General features: G+C 35.9%; 2 protein-coding genes across 3 annotated transcripts in view; both read right to left on the reverse strand.

Moving 5' to 3' along the window:
• Positions 1–7,096: 7,096 nt before the first annotated feature.
• LOC107699968 (protein FAM188B-like) lies at positions 7,097–12,943 on the reverse strand. Of its 2 annotated transcripts, none has more exons than XM_016501440.1 (18): positions 12,607–12,943; positions 12,242–12,361; positions 11,956–12,158; positions 11,642–11,864; positions 11,250–11,473; positions 10,727–10,785; positions 9,821–9,918; positions 9,613–9,729; positions 9,436–9,524; positions 9,120–9,221; positions 8,973–9,036; positions 8,799–8,864; positions 8,376–8,443; positions 8,227–8,290; positions 7,909–8,070; positions 7,647–7,827; positions 7,391–7,475; positions 7,097–7,259 (listed from the first exon to the last, which is right to left on the reverse strand). In XM_016501440.1, the coding sequence occupies exons 1-18, from the start codon at positions 12,667–12,669 to the stop codon at positions 7,211–7,213; spliced, it is 2,037 nt and encodes a 678-aa protein (XP_016356926.1). In that variant the 5' UTR covers positions 12,670–12,943; the 3' UTR covers positions 7,097–7,210. The 2 variants fall into 2 exon arrangements, with proteins under 2 accessions (XP_016356926.1, XP_016356920.1); XM_016501434.1 differs by having other exon boundaries at positions 7,629–7,827.
• Positions 12,944–14,562: 1,619 nt separating this feature from the next.
• The window catches only part of LOC107699960 (nexilin-like), an 8,046-nt gene continuing 2,181 nt past the window's right edge, over positions 14,563–20,427 (reverse strand). Inside the window, exons 3-12 of the mRNA XM_016501426.1 lie at positions 19,922–20,113; positions 19,399–19,483; positions 19,124–19,272; positions 17,111–17,311; positions 16,817–16,996; positions 16,139–16,330; positions 15,804–15,998; positions 15,497–15,718; positions 15,226–15,414; positions 14,563–15,081 (exon numbers count right to left, since the gene is read on the reverse strand). Of these exons, the coding sequence (XP_016356912.1) occupies positions 14,563–15,081; positions 15,226–15,414; positions 15,497–15,718; positions 15,804–15,998; positions 16,139–16,330; positions 16,817–16,996; positions 17,111–17,311; positions 19,124–19,272; positions 19,399–19,483; positions 19,922–20,113 (2,124 nt within the window). The remainder of the gene's footprint in view (positions 15,082–15,225; positions 15,415–15,496; positions 15,719–15,803; positions 15,999–16,138; positions 16,331–16,816; positions 16,997–17,110; positions 17,312–19,123; positions 19,273–19,398; positions 19,484–19,921; positions 20,114–20,427) is intronic.

Raw genomic sequence — 20,427 nt, forward strand, 5'->3', positions numbered from 1 at the left:
CACGGACCCTAGAATGATGTTAAACGGATACATTTTTTGGTTGCTGTGCCTTTAAGACTCCTATGTAAACACTGCTTTGCATGTGCAATGAGTAAAAGCAGACGTCATTGACATGTAGTGTGTGATTGTTCAAATGTATTCATATGACGCCAGAAAGTTTCTTTTTTTTTCTTTTCTTTTTTTGCAGATTAGTATCAACAGTCTTTTTTCATTTCGGAAGGAAGTTTTCAAATTGCAATCAAAAGATTAGTTTGATTCTTCATGACATGACCCTTTTTAAGTGTTCTTAATAAACTAAACCCCATTTTGATGAATGTGTACTCATGAATGTATTTTACGTCGTTGCGACCACAAGCTTTCTGTTAAAAATGGGATTCTCGCTCCAGTGCGCCACAGTGAAAATCTGGGAAAGTAATACCAGGAAATCATTTTCCTTCACCATTCATCATTGTTATCTCGTGTGACATGGTTTGAGTGGTTTTTTTTAGAGTCTTCTATGAAATAGCAGTTGGCTTTACTGGTCTAGAGGGAATATAAATCCTCAGACATAGTTACTTTAAATGTCTGGCAACAAACAATTCAGCCACTATTTAAAAAAAACTTTTCAAATGCATCCCTCGCTAACTGACGGCTTATGTCGTAATTAAGACTCCGTCTGAAAGCATCAATACATCACTTCAGACAGATTATTGCGGAGTAAAAATGGCAGGTATCCTGGGCTTTCACAAACAGTCTAATTTGATTCTGACGCTATAAATAATGTGTATCCACCAGGGCCGTTACAGAGCCTTCTTCTCATCAGGTGGGCATAAACAATCTATTGTGATCTAAACGGGATATCACTTATCACAAAGACAAACAGCAGAGATTAAAGAACGAGACAGAAGACGCACAAGGGATGATATGTGGGAGGGTTCTAACACAATTATACCCAAACACACAATCCTCCAGTTACCGGCAAGCTGTCCGGAGCTAAGTCTAACAAAGGCAGGTCGTTCCCTTATTCAGAGTTCTTCATCACGGAAGCGAAGAGCCCCGGCTCCATTCATGAAGTGATAAATTAGAGAGACTTTGTCCAATAGTTTCCCTGGTAATGATTCTTGACCCCATCCTCAGTGACTCACCAGAGAGCGATGTGGACGTGTCTATTAAAAGCAAAACCCAGACCTATTTATTGACTTCACAGATTAGTTTTTGTGTAAGTAAATCTATACTTCTAAATCACGCATGCTTTAAATGTGTGATTCACACTGACACACCGTCTAAAATAATTATTGTATTTAAAATGTGACTGATTCAAAGTTGGGCGCTTAACAATGTGCGTGTTCAGTAAGTGTATGAGGCACTTTCCACGAATACTACATATGACCTAAAATTAGAGTTTTTAAAAATGAAGTACTTTTATCTTTTCCAGCAAATGGTCAGTGAAAAATGATGCTTTTACCTTCAGAAAATGTTGACTATCAAGTTCAGGAGGTAAAACTAAATATGTGAGTGTTTATCTTCTATCACTAGCCATACTTTCTATTTTACATGGGTTTTCAAATTGCACATTAATATATCAAACAGACAAAATTTATACAAAGTTAGCTGGGGAAAGCTAGTTTGAGATGAAATGTTGATTTGGTGATATATATTGCCAATAAAAAAAAAAAAAAAAGTGTAACAATAATGGTAATAATGGTGAATTCAATCATAAGTTTTTTTTGTAAACAAATTAATATTTTTATTCAGCTATTCAGATGCATTGAATTGATCAAAAACAACAGTAAAGACTTGCATTGTTACTATATAAATATATATATACATATATCAAATAAATGCTGTTATTTTAAACTTTCTATTCATAAAAGGATCCTCAAAAAATAAGTGTATAACAGTTTCTTAAATATTATAAATTAATTAATTCAATCATTCATTCATTTCTGAAAGGTCCTGTGACAGTAATGGTGAGTAATGGCTGCTGCAAATTCAGCTTTGCCATCACAGAAATGAGTTACATTTTATATAACATTTATTTTACAATGTAATAAAATTTCACAATAGTACTGTTTTTACTGTATTTGATCAAATAAATGTAGCCTTAGTTAGCACAGAGGGATAAAAAAAAAAATCTTACCAACCAACCAACCTATCTGTCTTTTCGCTGTTTGTTTGTTTCTCTCTCTTTTCAGCAGACACCGTGAAAACTGCAAGAAAAAAAGCACATTATGTTCAAAATATGCATTTCTCAGAGACCTTTTTCAAGTCTCTCATGCAAATATCTGCTGATATGCAAGTGAACATGTGCGACAAATCAAATTCCAATGACATCACTATTAACAAATCACATTGTTCATGTAAAGTGATATAAAACAACATTATACACATAATGCAACAAATTTAAAGATAAACTATATGTGCGCCCTTCTTAGACCATGCAGATAAAGGAATAATTTTTCAGACAGTATATTGTTGTTTCTCAGCATGCATGATAGTTCGACCCATGCCATGGTCCCTCGCTCAACTCAACCTGGACTTGTGACCTGTTACACTTCAATGGTAAATCTTTCTTAAAGAACCCTAACTTTAAACATTTTCAAGGGAGCACATTCTCTAGTTATTACCTTCTGAATATCACATTCATACATTTTAGTCAAATATTTGTAAACAATGAATGAACTCAAATGTGCATGAATTTATAACAGAAACATATACACATCTCTGTGAAAACATGTCTTTGACAGTTACACATACAAAACGAGAAAAAAAACTCAGCTGAACTCTTGTGGTCTAACAACTACTGCACTCTAAATAATGATAATAGAAAGCAGTCTGACATAAAAATGAATCTCTTTAGGAAAAGGATGAGGAAAGGATGCTTGTACTGAAATGAAACATGACGTACTCCATAACTTTGCCTCTGAGGCAACATTCTGCAAAGTAAACATTTTAATCCCATTAGATGATCCAGAGGGGCCCTGTCCTGTTATTTATAGCTGATTCCATATTCTTTTTAAACCCACACATCTCCTTCTGAAAGACCCTTGATCTATTTTGTGTGGTCTTACGATTTATGGTTCATACATCACTGAGAGGGGGCAGGGCCAAGCTTTGTGTTTGCCAGTTTATGACTAACACCAATTTGTGAAGAAATACAAAACATGAATATGAATTAGCCGACATTCAAATCAATATCACCCAGACATGACATGTGAAGTGGAAGATCTTACAAACATGCTGTCTCTTAATTAATTCAGCACTTAGTTGCCATTCAGTGGTATTAGCATTTAGACTCTTTTTGATGCCTCATGGTTTTATTGATCCCAAAGTGCATGCACATGACAACAGAAAAAAAAAAAAGCTTTTCTCCCAGGACATGTTATTTGTCAGGTTTCCAAATCTTTCTTTCCTCCTTCCTGACACGTCACATGGGAATCTTTCCCCACCTCCACTCATTTTGTGCCTGTTGGCTTGTGATACTCAGTCATGAATGAAAAGAGACAGGTGATGTCAGTATTCTTCATCCATGAAGACATAATGGCAACAAGGCAAGTTTGGGAGCAAACTCTTAACACTAAATATATCCAGCTTATTTTGCAACACGGAAGTAAGCAATTTTCTATGAAGTCCTCCATTGATAGGAAGCAACGTCAAAGCAGCACAGCGGCTAACTAGATTCCTTACCGCTTCCAAATGATTTCAATCGAGTAATATATCCCCATGGTGGGTTAACGACCGATACTTTCTGTATTTATGACATCACCATGTGTGGGTGGAAATTGTTCCATTATCAGGGCCCTAAAAATAAAACACCAGATGGCCCTTATAAAATGATTGGGAGCCTCGGATAGGAGACTCGTGTATGATAACATCAGGACCGTTGTCTGAGATGTCAGTCTGTACAGGTTATTAACGTTGCAGTTGAGCACAAAAGTCAAAAAGTGTAGAGAGAAGAAAGTGAACATGAACTGTCATTGTCAAACAAATCACTGCTAATTATTATTTTGTTTTTACTTTCATTTGTTGATTGATTTTGGATTCATGACACAAGGCATGAATTGGCACCTTGGCACCTTGACACGAGGCACCTTGAGGACAGTTTGAGTACTGTGATACACACATACACACACACACACACACACACACACACACACACACACACTGACTGAACTCAGTCACTGATTTATATTTGTCAGTAAGGACACTAGATCGTTCCTTCAGACATGACCGTTTATGAGGTTTATTTGTAAGAGGAAAATATATTTGCACTTTCAGCTGCGGGGTGGAATCTAATTATAAGTTCCAGAGCGATATTTTGGCGTGGTATGGCAAGCCGTTTTGACTTTTATTCATTCTCAGGATATGAATTCTTGATATCAACAATTCAATTTTTACTAGTTAAAATGTTAATTCTTGATATCAGTAAATGCATTTCAACATGTTACATTTGTTATTTCTGATATCTGAAAATGCATTTCTGATATGAATATAATTTCTGATATCTAAAATTGGTTTCTTACTAGTAACAATCACATTCATGATATCAGAAATGAACATTGTCACTAGTGGCAGTTAAATTTTTGATATCAAGAATAGACATCTGTACTAGTAACCATGTGATTACTGATATCAAAAATAAAGGTTTTTACTAGTAAGAATTGTATTTCTGATATGTGAAATTGGAATTTCAACTAGTAAGAAATCAATTCTTTCAATCAACAATTAAATTTGAATGGCAGCCTATGGTGACATTTAACTACTGAAAATACAATTACAGACATCAATAATTATAATTTTTACTAGTTGAAATTTAATTCCTGATATCAAGAATTAGCATTTTAACTAGTGAAAATTGAATTGTTGATATCAAGAATTTACATTGTTACTAGTGGAAATTGTATTGTTGATATCAAAAATTGCGATATCAAGAATTATAGTTTTTACTAGTTGAAATTTAATTCCTGATATCAAGAATTAGCATTTTAACTAGTGAAAATTTAATTGTTGATATCAAGAATTAACATTGTTACTAGTGGAAATGTAATTGCTGATATCAAAAATTGCAATTGTTACTAGTAGAAATCCAATTACTGATATCAAGAATTAACATTTTAACTAGTGAAAATTGAATTGCTGATATCAAGTATTTGTATCCTGCAAATGAATAAAAGTCAATACGGCTTGCCTATTGCCATTCCTTGGATATAAATTATTGATATCAAGAATAATATTTTTTACTAGTAGAAATTTAATTGCTGATATCAAGAATTCAATTTCTGCGAGTGATGATGTCATTGTTGATATCAAGAATTAACATTGTTACTAGTGGAAATGTAATTGCTGATATCAAAAATAGCAATTGTTATTAGTAGAAATCTAATTCCTGATATCAAGAATTAACATTTTAACTAGTAAAAATTTAATTGTTGATATCAAGAATGCATATCCTGAGAATGAATAAAAGTAAAAACGGCTTGCCATAGGCGTGGAGTGATGCAGTTTTAGCTGTGAGGAAAGAAAAGACAGATCAAAGTGAACGAGTTAGTGATCAGAGTCAGATGTTTTAAAAGTATGATATACTTTTGCCAGGAAATACTTCCTTTAAAATGCATGTCTGTTTATAATTTCTGGGATGTTTGTGTTGCAATATACACTTGATTTGTGGAAAAACAACGCAATATTTTTGTTTACTTTGGCGTTATCAGAGTTCCACTATGCTGTAAGCATATCTCTTAATTCGTACAATATAGCATCAAAACTCACATAATCAGCTCTTAATCAGGCTCTAACCTCATCCCAAAATCATAGCCAACATGTTGGCTCCAACTATGAGACCCTGAGTGATGACTGGGGTTTTGGTTAGTCCACAACTGAGCACCAACCAGAACTACTACCCAGAAGGCCTAGCTATTCAGCCCTATTTAATGCCAAAGGTGGTAGTTATGTGCTCCTGTGGGCATTTGAACACATTTCATGCGAGTCATCGACCATTTCAATCTGTTTTTGCAGGTTTGCGATTAAACCTTCTGTATTTTATCACTAAAATTGTTTTTGTAATGACTTGATATGATTAATGATCAAGAAAACCTCTTGTAACGGGAGTTACTGTTGATCAACTAATGCTATCAAATAATGTTCTACACTTTATCATGTTCTTTTGCATGTGCACAAATGACCATTGTTCAGTCCAGTTTGTTACTACAGGGCTGTGATTATTTCATAGGATGGTAACATTTGTAGTCAGTTGCTTTTCTATATACATCACTATTAATTAAAAATTATACTCCTAAATAACAGTTACTAAGTGTATAAACATGATAACATTACAAGGAGAGAAATACTACACCAGATGTTCCATGTAAAAATAAATGATCAAACATTGAGAGTACACTGTCCTCTGATGCCATAAACAGAATGTAGAGAGCTCTTAAAAGACATTGGCATAACCCATTGATCCAATTCAAAGAAGATTTGATATTTGAAATGCATTTCTTTGACATTTTAATGAGTTAAAGAGTCATCTCCATGCAAAACACTAATCAGGGTCCATCCTTTTGGGACAGACTGCAACAAAAGCATTCTTTGCACAAAATGACACTGTATATCGTCTTCAGAAATCTTTTTCTTGCACACAGTTAAAGGTATAGTTCACCCAAAAATTAAAATTTACTTACCCTCATGTCATTCCAAAACTGTATGACTTTCTTCTGTGGAATATACACGTTTTTTTTTTTTTGGTCCGTGATTTAATGGTCATCAAAACTGTTTGGTTACCAACATTCTTTAAAATGTCTTCTTTTGTGTTCCTCAGAAGAAAATAAGTCTTACAAGTTTGAGTAAACAATAACAGATTTTCATTTTTGAGCGAACTATCCCTTTAATTATTAGAGTGAACAATGCCAATTATTTACACATCACAAGTCATATTCTCTCTAATTCATTTAATCATGATTTGAATAAAGTAATAAAAAAAAAGTGTCAAAGCATGACAGTTCCTAATGCCATACTGTCAATATAACACTATGAGAGACAAAGTGATAGCAAACAATTGTGTAAAACAAGCAAAATGGGCAGTAGAATGATGAAAATAATATAAATATATATAGAATGGCAGCAATCATAAAAGACAAAATACATACAAAACGCATGCATTTTTAAATATAAAACCTAAATTTAGGTCCACATAAAATCAACCGGGGTCAAATAAAAATCTCCTTTATGTGCATAGTCAAAGAATGGGATCTGTATTATTCCAGCTGACCACTGCATTCTGCCATCTGTAAGACATATTTGAAGCATTAATATCACCACAATGTCTTTATTGCACAATATCAAAATGACATGTTATAGAAAATATTCTGATAAACGAGAGATACACCTCTAAGCAGTGATGAAATAAGAGACTTACTTGGTCCTGATGCAGAGCTCCAGTGGAGGAATGAGATCACTGTCTGCGTTGTCATTCTGAACCGCACCAGCAGCACAATGTAGATCTGTTCAGAGACACAAAACACACAAGACCTTTTAATACTGACTTATTATAAACCCTGATTACAAAGCAAGTGTGCAAAGGTTGGGTTTATTACAAATCCTATGTATAATAAAATCAGTGTTTGTTTTGTGTGTGTGTCCAGAAAAGCAATTACCCAAAGGAAAAGACTCACAGACTGTTAATCTAATTGGTTCCTGCTGGTTGGCCAGCCCATCATAATAGTACAAGTCAAACTCTTCCTCTCTGCAGTGATCAGTTGCCAGGTCTTCAGAGGGGCAAAAGAGCACACTGAAATGGCTCTCACTGCACACTACCCAAATTGGAAACTTGGGAGTTTTCAGGTGAGATCCAACCTTTAAAAAGAGAGAAATCGTGATATAAGAAATTTGGATTTAATATCTAAGTATATGTTAGAGTGTTTGAAGCCTCATTACCTTACATATATTATAGTGCTCAAATAAAGACAGCAGCCCAATGTTACAATGTGCTTTAATTCCCTTCAGAAGTGTAAAATTTCCATTTCCGGAATCAAGCTTCATTTCATCATCAAAGACGTTTGAAACTGCCCGTCCACAAAGCAAAAGATTTACCAATTCCTTAAGAAAAATGAAAGGGAAAATATAAGACTTAATGACACTGTACACACTGGAGCTGTACAAAAATCAAACAACACTGTGACCAATAAGAGAACAATCAAATATGCTTTCATATGTGTATCAGGATATGGACTGTAAAGTGTTAATATGGCAAACCTGTGTGCAGTAGCCATGAGCTCCAATGAGAGTGGATGTTGGCACATCCATATCACTTTGTATACTAAATCACAAAAAAACGAATCGATTAGCTCTGTGAATATATGAAAGTAAACAGTCTGCACTGAGTTAAAGAGGTGGAAACTCACGTTGCAATAGTTCTGGAAAGAATGGCAGAGACGGTAAGCAGGATACAGCCAAAGGGGCCAGACTCAAACTAAAAGGAAGAAAGAAAACTGCTATTAATTGCCATCATCAATCACATAAAGAGCTATTAAACAGGTGATATATGCCTTAAAATGCTTCAAGACTATCACTGGATGTGCTTGGATACAAATCCTGCATATAAGGTATATAACAAAACTTGCTTATAGCAAATTTAAATAATATAAATATTAAATATAAATAACAACATTATAAACATCAATACTAATATTATAAATATAAATACATAATTAACAGTATTATACATAATAAATCTTATCATATATTTCTATACTATTTTTGAAAATATATATTCTACAAGAATAGAAATCAAGTATACGGGATGTGTCATTTAAGTGCAGGCTTACCTGTCTAATATGCTGCTCAAGAACTGAAGTGAGATCATCTAAGGTCTCCATAGTGACATATGTTATCTATGTGGAATATGAAAAAAATCTATTAACAAAAGAGAAATATGTAGTAGTCATCAAAAGATTAAGAAGCAATTAGAAGGCACTTTAAGGGTCAAAGAATGACCTTACCATTTCTAGAATACCATCTGATTTGTAGCGTCCAATTGGGGTGAACAGACTTCTTCCTGTGTTTCTGTGGGGGCAGGTCTTTTACGGTTGACAAATGAACAAGAGGTTTGTAAATATAAGTAATAATTCTAAATGAGTGACACTTACATTGCGACTGTGGCTCTCTTCATATTCCCGGCTCTCCATAGTATGTCAGCCAAAGCCCGAGATAGACATTTTGTCCTTAAAATGTTTGATACCTCCAGTCTCCTGATGACATAAAACAAAAAAGAAAAAAGAAAAATTGAGACGTCAATAAAATACAAATATTACCATTTATAACCTAAAATATTTTCTGGTTTATGTATAAAAATGCAAATAAATGTGAGCTCAATAAGAGCTTTGAAAATTATAATGATATTAAAAAATATCTAATCTTTCAACAGAATAATTGGCACAAATATGACTGATGCTTCATACTCACACATCCAATGAGTCACTGCTCGATTCTTCAAACAGAAGCTTCTGTAGAACACAAGCCTGAACTGCTGCAAGAACTCCACAGGGTCCTCCCTGATAAAACAACCCCAGAAGATCTCATGATGCAAAGGTTTACAAACCAAAACTACAGTAAATCCTGAGGTTGTCTGGAGTACTGTACCTTCTTTTGGACAATCCCATACTTCAAACAAGGAGTATCTGAAAAGGTAAAATTCTGCTGTTTCCACTCCTCAGTGAAACAAGCCATAGGAGAACCAAAGATGATCTCCTTAAGAGCCTGAATTAGGCATGAGAGCACAGATATCATATCAGACTGGGCTGATATCACAGATTATGGTTCGAGGAAGATAAAATGATAATGTACTTACAGTGGCAGTCATCTGGTCCATGGGAGTCTTGTCTAAACTAAGCATTGGCATGGTTGTTCTAGAAACATCACACAAGCTCTCCTCATTCTCTATGTCATCTGTAAAATTTGAAAAAGGATTGGAGGCATTTCAAAACAATAGAATTTTAAATAAGATTGTTTTAAAGGGGTCATATGATGCCCATTTTCTACAAGTTGATATGATTCTTTAGGGTCTTAATGAAAAGTGTGTAACATAGTTTGGTTAAAATGTCTCAATGGTACTGTAAAAAACACCTTTTTGTTTACTTTAGCCGCATTCATCGTGACACTTGCTAATTAGTACATTATTAGGAAAGGCAATTTGCAAAGATTCATTACAAAACATTATACTCACTTCTTCTGTAGATGAGGCTGGATCATGAATGATTCGCGCGAACATAGACGCATTTAGGCAGATCGGGGGCGCATTCCCTTCAGAAACAAACGAAATCCACTGCAAGTTCAGTGGATCAGATGTCAGGAGTAAATGACGACTGCTACGTTCATTATTACATCCAACAACAGAACACCTCAATCGCTTAGGAGTCATTCTTGTCTACATCTGCTCCGGCGGTGAAACCATGGCGGACTGATGACAGCCCACTCAGGGCGGAGCTAAGGTAACACGCCAGTCCAGTCTGTGCTGAAACGGTGGATTTTTATCATTATAGGGTGGTTGTGTACACACACTGCCTTTTGGTAGAATTTATTTCAAAATAATAGGATTAGGAAAATAAATATTAAAAATGGACAGATGCACAAATATTGAATGTGGACAAAACAGCACTTCATTTATTTTAAAGCAATACAAAAGCTGCTAGCATATTCTGCAGTTGAACTGGCTAGGATACAAAATGTAATCTGTTGAAGATTTTAGGTGCACTACCCAAAACCATTTCCAACACATGGAGTCCATCCAGTTTTGGGCTGGGTGCCGAATTCTTTCTGGCGAGGAAACAATAAAAGTTCATAATCACACACTTGACATATTGCAGCTGAGAAAAAATATCAACAGTATATTTTTATCATCACAAATTTCATAGTCTTAGAGCCATACAGTTTTACGTTTAAGGGATTTTACTCATATTTAATTCATGCTTGCATTTAAGGTTATGGATAGGAATTCTGGGCCACCTACTTGTAAACTGCTTTGGGCCCCTTACCTTTTTAAATGTAAAATTCAGAAACTGTTGTGAGTCCCCCTGGACCTGTGTACCCCTAGAATCATTCCCACCTTTCACCTCTCGAGTTTGAACTGATATAAACTGCTTTAATCCCTCAAAAATAAAAAGCTTTTGACTTTTTGACATATTTGAAAATCATTTTTGTCAACTGAAGGTTTACATAAACTATGTAGAGTAGGTTTCCCAGATACAGGTTAAGTACTGGACATATTCAAACAAACTTACAAGCGATGTTTGACGTCTGACGTCCTCTCATGTCCACTACGGTCTATGAATCCTGTATGTAAATTTGAAAACATGCTGCTCTCCCATTCAAGAGGGGCTGATGGGATAGACTTTGTATTTGTAGTACTGACACCATTTGTCCAGTTTGCTGCTTCTCTGCAATCCTCTGATGTTGCTGTAACAGATGAAGGTGCTTTTCGAGCTGGACGTCTCCTGTTACTTTCCTAAAGAAAATGATATCCTTGTCAATTCAATTAAATGCTGCAAAGGAGGAATAATGTAGAATAAAATCTTAGTAAATAAATTAAATACATAGGAAACGTTATTAATTCTTAATGCTGTATTTTAATATTTAATGAATTAATTTTAACTTCATTAACAACATTCATCACCTGTGAGGAGCTGGCAATGGGACCTGCCATAATGCCCCGTCTTATCCTGCTGCTTCTGTTCTTCTGGCTGTCAGTGTCTATGACCTTTTTCTCAGAGGGAAATCCCTCTTTCAAACAGTACACACTTCTCTCACTCTCAGGGTGAACAGCAAAGCTCTTGTGCGTGATTTCAGAAGGTGTTTGGGAAGGCACAATAACTTGTGACACACTGCTTTCAGATAACCTATGTAAAAGGTGTAATGTTTATTACTGTCAACAGATCTCGAAAGTCTCAAACAAACGAATCCACTGGATTTTTGTAAATAAATAAATACCTTGGACTGTCACCCAACAGATTTTCCATACAATCTTCCTCTCTCTTAACATTCCCAGTCATGTCTATGGAAGAACTGGATATGGTTTGTTCCAATGGATGTGCTTGATTGTCACCATGTCGGCATCCTTTGGTTTTGCCACCTTCACTCATTCTGTCCTTCACGATCATCTCCAACATTGACTTCAAAGGATGTTCTTCAGCCTAAATACAAATGCATTTTGATGGCCTCTCTACTTTTTCGACATTCTTTATATTTTAAATACAGGTGTTGATCACTTTGATACCTTATTCTGTTTGTAAAGGCCCTCAAGGTGAAGTATTCTGCGTAGATCTGATCTGTTATTAATGCTTGAATTAGTTCGGGGAAGCTCTTCATCCATGCAAGCTATGGTTTTCTTCAGGCCCTGCAAGTACATTTCATCTTCCAACCAGAGCGATTTCTTTTTCATTTTTACATTTACAGAAGAAATCTACCTTTCAAACACACGATATGTATATCCGATATTTATATATCCGATATATATAAGTAAATATATTTAAAGATCACCTAAAATGCTGCTTTGAGTGGTAGTACAGGATAGTTAGCATGCATGGTAACTAGCAAGCCTTCCAAATAGAATAAACTGAATGAAACTGATCTGTCACCCACCTTTCGACTGAGATATTCCCGTACTAGAGACGCGGAGACTTCCTCCACATCTTTTCCCATCATAGATCACAATAACAGCGGTAACGTTAAATATGGGAACAAGATAGCAAGTTGGCTAGTTCGATGTAAACAGCCCCAAACTTTTCACACACACATCGAATACTGTTTGGTCGGCATAAGTCATATGTTCATCTACACGAAGCTACTGCATTTTCAGCACGGTATTTAAATGTTTTGTGAATTGACCGGGGGATAAATGAGATAAGGATAGCTGCAGAGCCTTGCTAACTACCGGTCTAGCTTTTTGCCTTGTTGTTGCTATAGTTACCAGCAGACAGTTTTTGATAGCGTGTGCGTGGATTAATGACACAGCTGCGCCTCCCTGCGGATGCAACATGTATTAACGTTACTGTTACAGTTTGCAAAAAAATTGTTTTGACGCGTTTGTGTTGGCACAAGCGAGTACAAAATACAAGTTTGTAGTATTCTGGTTGGAGAGTATTCTGTTTAGGTGGCAGGTATGGAGAGGACTGCTTTTTATATTAATAATTTAGAATAATAAACCATCAAGACGCCTCTATCTTAATGTTAAGTGACCTACTTAATCGGAAAATGTTCAGAGTAGCATTCTGAAAAGGAAAGTTGTGTCAGATATGGTCAAATTTATGAAAATACACTGAAAATGTCTAGCAGAAAGGGCTCAAATGAGTAAAGAAGTCTTGTTTGTTCACTTAAAATCAAATATATGTCAATTTGAGCTGCTCGATAAGAGTGGTCTGTTATGAGAAGGGAAAAATGATCTGCCAAGCACATTTCATAAGCTTTGTCTATTGCAAATGTTCTATTTTTATTTTATGTTTTGTCGACTGTTCTGTCATTTGGGGCCTTCAAGCTTTTAAAAGACTTGATAATTTTTCTTTTATTATTTTGGGCAAGCTAACATGTCTTAAGAAGCATTGCTTTTCTAGTTAAAAGTATGTTTTTTGTTAAATTTTAATTCATTTTCTTTATACTTACATTCAAATTCAAATGAGCAATAACTAATAACTAAAAAAAATAGCATATTTACAGACAATCATGCCTTTTATATTATTTGAATCTGTAATCAGATGATTCCATCAGGCCACGTCTGCAACTAATGACTTTATTTAAAATCATATATAATTTATATTATCATTATCATTAAAATCATGTATCATTTATATTATCATATAAATAAAGGTGTTAGTTCATAAAACAGACAACATCACTTCAGTGTCATGAATTTTATTATAATTTTGTACATTACACAAATATCCTGCCTAAAACCTAAAATCACCTCTTGCTAACCTACATACACTGTCCATACATTTCACTTACTCACTACACTTTAACATAGAAACATCTGGCGTTATGAAAGCTCTATGTGTACATTTTTATTCAAAACTTTAAATACTCAGATCACAATGTGGAAAAACAATCTGAGTCTGAACAGAGGTGCTTATAGGAATTTAACAAAGGAAATGCAACCACAGCCCCTTTACAGATACTGAATAAAACTCTCAAGTAACGTCTCATTCATTCGATTACATGAGCATGAAATCCTTCCTCAGTGACATAGTGGGTATGTTTTGAATATACTCAACTGTATTTAATTAACTGAATTTCTTTTCAGCTACGCTATGTATTTATGCTAGAAGATCATGGGAATAGTATCTGTGTTTTGGCACAAATGCATCCCAAATATGGATTTATTTTGTTGTTTTGTTAACCACGAGTGCAGCATCTAATGTAAACAACAGATTGCACTTCATCATTGAGCATATCTTCAGGAGGAAAGGCAAAAAGAAAAAAACGAGAGATAAATATCGCTCCTTCCTCCTCGGTTTTTGGCTCTACCTTCAGAAATTAACTTTTATCAAAAAGAAAATAATAAAAGTCTGGGAAAGTTCCAGAGAAGGAGAGCATCAGTAGTCCTCAGCTGGAAAGAGAAAGACAAGGAGACAGAGAGACACAGATTAACAAGAAGAAGAAGAACCGAGTGGAAGCGGAGCGTGCAGTCCGTTCGAGGTTAGTGACGCCATAAGAAATCTCAGCATGCAGGTGGTTAGTGGAGACGGAGGGCGGCTTACTTTCAATCGTGAGAATGCAGGTGCTGGCGGCAGTTCCTCGGCTGTTGACGGCTTTGCACATGTACTCTCCTTCGTCCTCGGGGAACGTTTCTGGCAAGTACAAGCAGTAGGTCTCGCCTCTCTCAATGTACTGGTAATCTTCAGAGTCCGGCAGCAGCTCACCCTCAAACCACCAGGTGATCTCTGGTTTGGGTTCTCCTGTTATCTTCACTGTGAACCGCACAGGCTCTGCGTCGACCACCGACTGGTTCTTCAGGGGCTTTTTAAACCACGGAGCGCCCGACCTGGCGTGGTCCTCTTCATCCTCATAGGCGGCTGAGCCGTTAATGATGCTACCCTCTTCCTCCTCCTCTTCTTCCCTTTTCTAACAAGACACATGACAAAGTGTTTCACACTCGGAAAACACAGCAAAACAACAGAAATCACATGCATGCAGCTCTGTCACGCATTAGTGTTGAGGTCGGTCCACCATTTAGCTCTTAAACAAAGCAGCCCAGGAGAGGTTTACTTTTTGGAGAGCAGCGTCAATTTCCTGTTGTTCAAATTGCATCCTCTGTAATTTCTGCTCTTCGATCTTTCTCTTCTGCTCATCTTCTCTGGCCTTGGCCATTTGTTCGAATCGCGCACGCATGTCCACTTTCTGTCTGAACGGGACGTCCTCTGCTTTAGCTGGAGTTGTTTTGTCCTCATCTTCATCCTGTGAAAGAAATGAGCAAAATTCCTCATTTCAAAGTTCTTGAGCTGGAATGAAAATATGAGAAATTCCCTCATTCTTTTACCTCCTGACAGCGCTCTGCCTCTCTCTCCTTGATTTTCTCATCAATTTCTTTCCTTCTTGCCCGTTCCTCATCGATCTTCTTCTGGATCTCCTCCTCTGTGAGCTGCTTGATCTTCTCAAACTTAGATTTCAGGGTTTTGGCCTGGATGGAGCCGGTTCGCTTCAGCTTTGTTAGTTCCTCGTACTCGGTGCTCACCACCTCAGAGCTTTCATTGATCTCATCCTGAATCAAACCCACAAAACATATGTAAATATTTGAAGCGTATTGAAATTGTAAGTGTAATGATCATTATATTGGCACAGCTGACCTCGCCCATCTCTTGTCGCAACTGTTCAAACTCTTTCTTCTCCATCTCCATTTTTTGACGTTTGGCCTCGTCCTTGCGTTTTCGTTCTGCCTCCTCTTTCATTTTCAGCATCTCTTCAAAGTTGATTTCTAGTTTCCCTGGGTGCATTGCTTCCTGTGACTCTGTCCTCACCAGAGTTTCATCATCATCCTGCACCTGTCACAAGAATGTTAAATATAAGCCCATTAATGGACTTTTTGTTGTTGATTTGTTTTGTTCATATAACATACATTAATGCATGCAAACGGACTGTTCATGTGCAACTACATTATGTTTAATCTCATCCATGGTCCTACCATATTCTTGCGAGCTTCTGCGAAAAGTCTTTTCTCCTCTTCCAGGCGTCGCTTGGCTTCCTCCTCTTTCCTTTTCTGCTCTTCTTCTCGTCTCTGTTTTTCCAAATCCTCAAAGCTGATGGCCAACTTCCCGGGTTTGGCCCCATCTGAGTTTATCATGGCCAGCAGGATGTCATCATCACTATTTACAACCTGCAAATCAATATATTAGGTTTGGGGAAAATTAGTTAGTCAACAGTCAAGAGTTTTATCTGGCTTCCAACTTACATGTCCAACTGTGCCAAGTCAGCAAATCCTTTTCACTGTCTGATTTTAGATTGTAGCTGTTATATTTCAAGCCAGACATGTTGTACATGTTTTCTATGACCTTTTGTAATAATAGTGAGCAGTTTGTGTCTATTAAATATTATGTAGTTGTGTGGATTACTTATGTATTATTGTGATGTTTTTATCAGCTGTTTGGACTCATTCTGACGATGATTCTACATTTCTCCAAATTTCTTGCGATAAAGAAACAAACTCATTCACAGTACTTTCTGAATGGCCTGAAGGTGAGTACATCTTTAGTCAATTTTCAGTTTTGGATAAACTTCAAGTGCCTGAATAGTAAAAAAGTGTCCACTCTATATTTTGTATATGTAAACCAATATATCTGCTGGTTGTGGAAAATATACTCACCATGCCCAGCTTGGCCTCTTCAAAAGCTTTTCTTTCCTCCTGCAGTTTGCGTCGGGCCTCCTCCTCTGCCTGTTTTCTCTGCTGCTCCTGTCGCTCCTTTTCCTGTTCTTCAAAGGTCAGATGCAGTTTACCTGGGGTCACCTGCTCCTTCTCCTTGGGAGTAGACTCTGCATCGTCCAGCTTTTTTGAAGATAGAAACTTTTTTAGTCAAACGTTTATTTTTTAAATTTTGCCAAAGTTAGCAAAACTCTTTCTAGTACAGATGGCATTCATCTTTAAAAACAGATTGTTCACCTGTTCAATCATTGAGCGACGCTTGGCCTCTCGGAACGACCGGCGGTTTTCATCGTATCTCTTCTTCTTTTCCTCCTCAGTTCGCTTCTTTAGTTCCTCTTCTCTGCTCTTCTCCAAGTCCTCAAACTTCATCTTGATCTTTCCCGGTTGTGTTTGTGATTTTGCAGGCACCACTCGTACCAGCAGACTGTCATCACCTTCCTGTCATGAAGAAGACGTGAAGAAGAAACCCAAACAGATAAAATAGCAGTTTTATCACTGGAATTACAAAGGTGTGATGAAATGTCTTCCTGTTTTGTTAAATATTTTTGAAAATCAGAAACAAATGTGAGGTCTAATCTGAAGCAATAACAAATTATTTTTTTCATTTATACTGCTTTGACCTGCAACATTTCTGCAGTCATGGACAAGCATCCAGACAGGTTTCAGATAAGGTCTGACAGCAGGGGACATTCTTCTGGCACAGTTGCCTTCATTTGTGTCATACTAGACAGAGATATGGGATTGCTAATTCAGTCAGAGAGCATGGCCTACAAGTGGTGTGGGAAACAGTTGGCAGTCACATGCTCATTAATTCTGGCTACAGTAAGTATAGACAGTGGGTCATTTGGGCATCACTGCACACATTTTACATTTCATTTCACAGTTTCTATATTATACACTACCGTTCAAATATTTGGTAAGATTTTTTTTAAATGTTTTTGAAATGTCTCTTCTGCTCACCAAGGCTGCATTTATTTGATCAAAACACAGTAAAAAGAGTAATACTGTGAAATATTTTTACAATTTAAAATAGCTGTTTTCTATTTGAGTATATTTAAAAATGTAGTTTATTTCTGCAGTGGCAAAGCTGAAATTTCAGTGGTCATAGACATCTTTTGTAACATTGTATATGTTGTTACTGTCACTTTTGATCAGTTGAATGCGGCCTTGCTGAATAAACTTATTACGATAACACTTTACAGTAAGGTTTCATTTGTTAACATTAGTTAACTACATTAGCTAACATGAGCCAACAATGAACAATGCTTCTACAGTATTAATTAATGTTAATCTCAACATTTACTAATACATATTTAAGATCTTTAAATATATTTAACATTTAAATGTTGTACTGTATCTGTTAACATTAGTTCAATCATGACAACTCTCGGAACATTTTAGCATGGTGATGGATATGACAATGTTAATGTATTTGGTCTTGGCGAAACAGATCTACTACGCTGCTGCTGAATTGCTGCTGCTGTTGGTTATTGCTATAGTTGTAGATTATTGCTGCTGCTGCTGCTGCTGCACGTTTAACTCTCTGAATATCATCGGTTACGTTAACAACCCGTCACCTGCGCCATCTAGAGTTTCATGACTGAACTACAGAATATATTTAATAAACTTTATTAATATAATTAAAATTAATTAAAATAAATGCTGTTAAAAAGACATTGCTCATTGTTAGTTCATGTTAGTTAACACATTAACTAAAGTTTACAAATGAGAACTTATTGTAAAGTTAAAGTATTTTTTTTTAAATCTCACTTGAAAAGAAGTGTTTGTTTGTGTGATTTTTAACGGTGGGCCATTTTATGAATACAAATTTATTTTATATTTATATACAGTATTTAAACAATAAAAATAAAAATAAAGAAATACATAAAATAAAATTATATAATTATTTTAAAAATATATATTTAATTCAACTCAAACGTTTATGAATCCACTATATTAATAATGTTTAACTTTTGTTGGTTATGAGTCTTACGTTGCCTGTCACTGCAATTTCTATTGTGATGTGACATTGTTCTATACTGTAAATCCATTCCTTGATTTGATTTCACTTTAATATATTGCTAGGTTTTAAAATAGTACTTTACATTGCATCAGAGGATTACCTGAGTGATTACAGATACTTTGGTGGAGATTTTCTAATAGTAGACCTGACAAAGCAGCCGACTGCCAAAGTCGCATTAAAAGCATCCTGCTGTAGCCACAGCCTGTTATCATGACACACTGACTCACCTCCTGGGCTTTCTTGGCCAGCTCTTTCTGAATCTTGGCCTTCTCTATGGCCTCCTGTGCAGCGCGCTTCTTTCTCTCCTCTTCTGTTCTTTTCCGCTCCTCCTCCTGCCTTTGTTTCTCCATCTCTGCAAACTTCCCCTTCACACTGCCTGTGAATGGACAGAAAGCCAACAGTTGGCATCTATAAGGGGATTAAAATGCTGTTACAACAATTACGTTGGATCAGTCCTAAAACGAATATTCCATATCCCTCCGTTTTTCTCATTTCACCCTACCTGTAATTTTGGGAACATATGATTTTTCTATCTTCGTCGGCTTCACCTCTTCCTCTTCATCACTAGAGGTGAGGAGTTCCTTTATCTGTGGAGGATCCGACAGTTGTTGTGGGGTTAGCCGTTTTATCCAGGATCAGAAACCATGCTGGTCGTAGCAAGCCAAGCAGACCTTAATCCTTGTAAGACAGGCACGTATGACCTACAGGGGCGGATGCTGATTGGGCCATCAATCGTGACATGAGCAGGGGATCAGTAGAGTGTGCATGCAGCAAGAAGGCATCACAGATACTGGGGTGTTTTACTAATTAAAGGCTTTTTTATAAGAAGTTTTGTGTACATCCTGAAATCAGGTATTGATGCATGCCAAATCTTATGCAAACACTGCAGAACCAGCAAGCAGTATCTTCATTAACCTCAAGTCAAAATCTCCTACTATGCGTTGTTAGTGTCAGAGAGATGAGGCAGGGCAGTCAGTAGATGAAGTGACAAAACAAGATGCTGATGGGCAAGTTTCTCTACTGACCATTTGCTTCTTGCGAATATACTCTCTCTCTTTAACGTACTGCTCTCTGCGTTTCTTTTGCTCCTCCTGACTTCTCTTTTGGCTTCTCTCTTCTCTAGCTTTCTGCATGGCCTCAAACTTATTCTTCACATCTTCTTTTCCCAACTTGGGAACATAACTTCTCTGTACAGGCTTAGATGTTTTAAGCAGTTTCTTCAGAAAAAAGAGAATACGAGGTATGAGAGATTGTTAGTAAAATAGAGAAATGAAAAATTAGTTCAATTCTTTGATCGATTGATTATATAAATATTATAAATTACATAAAACATATAGTTGACTACTTTTTCATTGAATAAAAAAAGCATATAATTTATTTAAAATATATATAATTTAAACATTAATAAAAATTAAATAATTTATATTTATATATATATATATATTGCATGATTATATATAACTAGTTTTTTTATTTTATAATATATATATATATATATATATATATATATATATATATGTGTGTGTGTGTG

Source organism: Sinocyclocheilus anshuiensis, unplaced genomic scaffold (genome assembly GCF_001515605.1).
Source record: "Sinocyclocheilus anshuiensis isolate Anshui unplaced genomic scaffold, SAMN03320099.WGS_v1.1 scaffold477, whole genome shotgun sequence".
In the NCBI taxonomy this organism is placed as follows: domain Eukaryota; kingdom Metazoa; phylum Chordata; class Actinopteri; order Cypriniformes; family Cyprinidae; genus Sinocyclocheilus; species Sinocyclocheilus anshuiensis.

Coding starts and splice junctions, on each gene's coding strand:
- LOC107699968 (XM_016501434.1), bottom strand. CDS start 12,669: ATGATGGGAAAAGATGTGGAGGAAGTCTCCGCGTCTCTAGTACGGGAA. Junction 11,474..11,641: donor CCATTGCCAGCTCCTCACAG/GTGATGAATGTT, acceptor CATTTTCTTTAG/GAAAGTAACAGGAGACGTCC. Junction 8,291..8,375: donor CTTTCCAGAACTATTGCAAC/GTGAGTTTCCAC, acceptor TTTGTGATTTAG/TATACAAAGTGATATGGATG.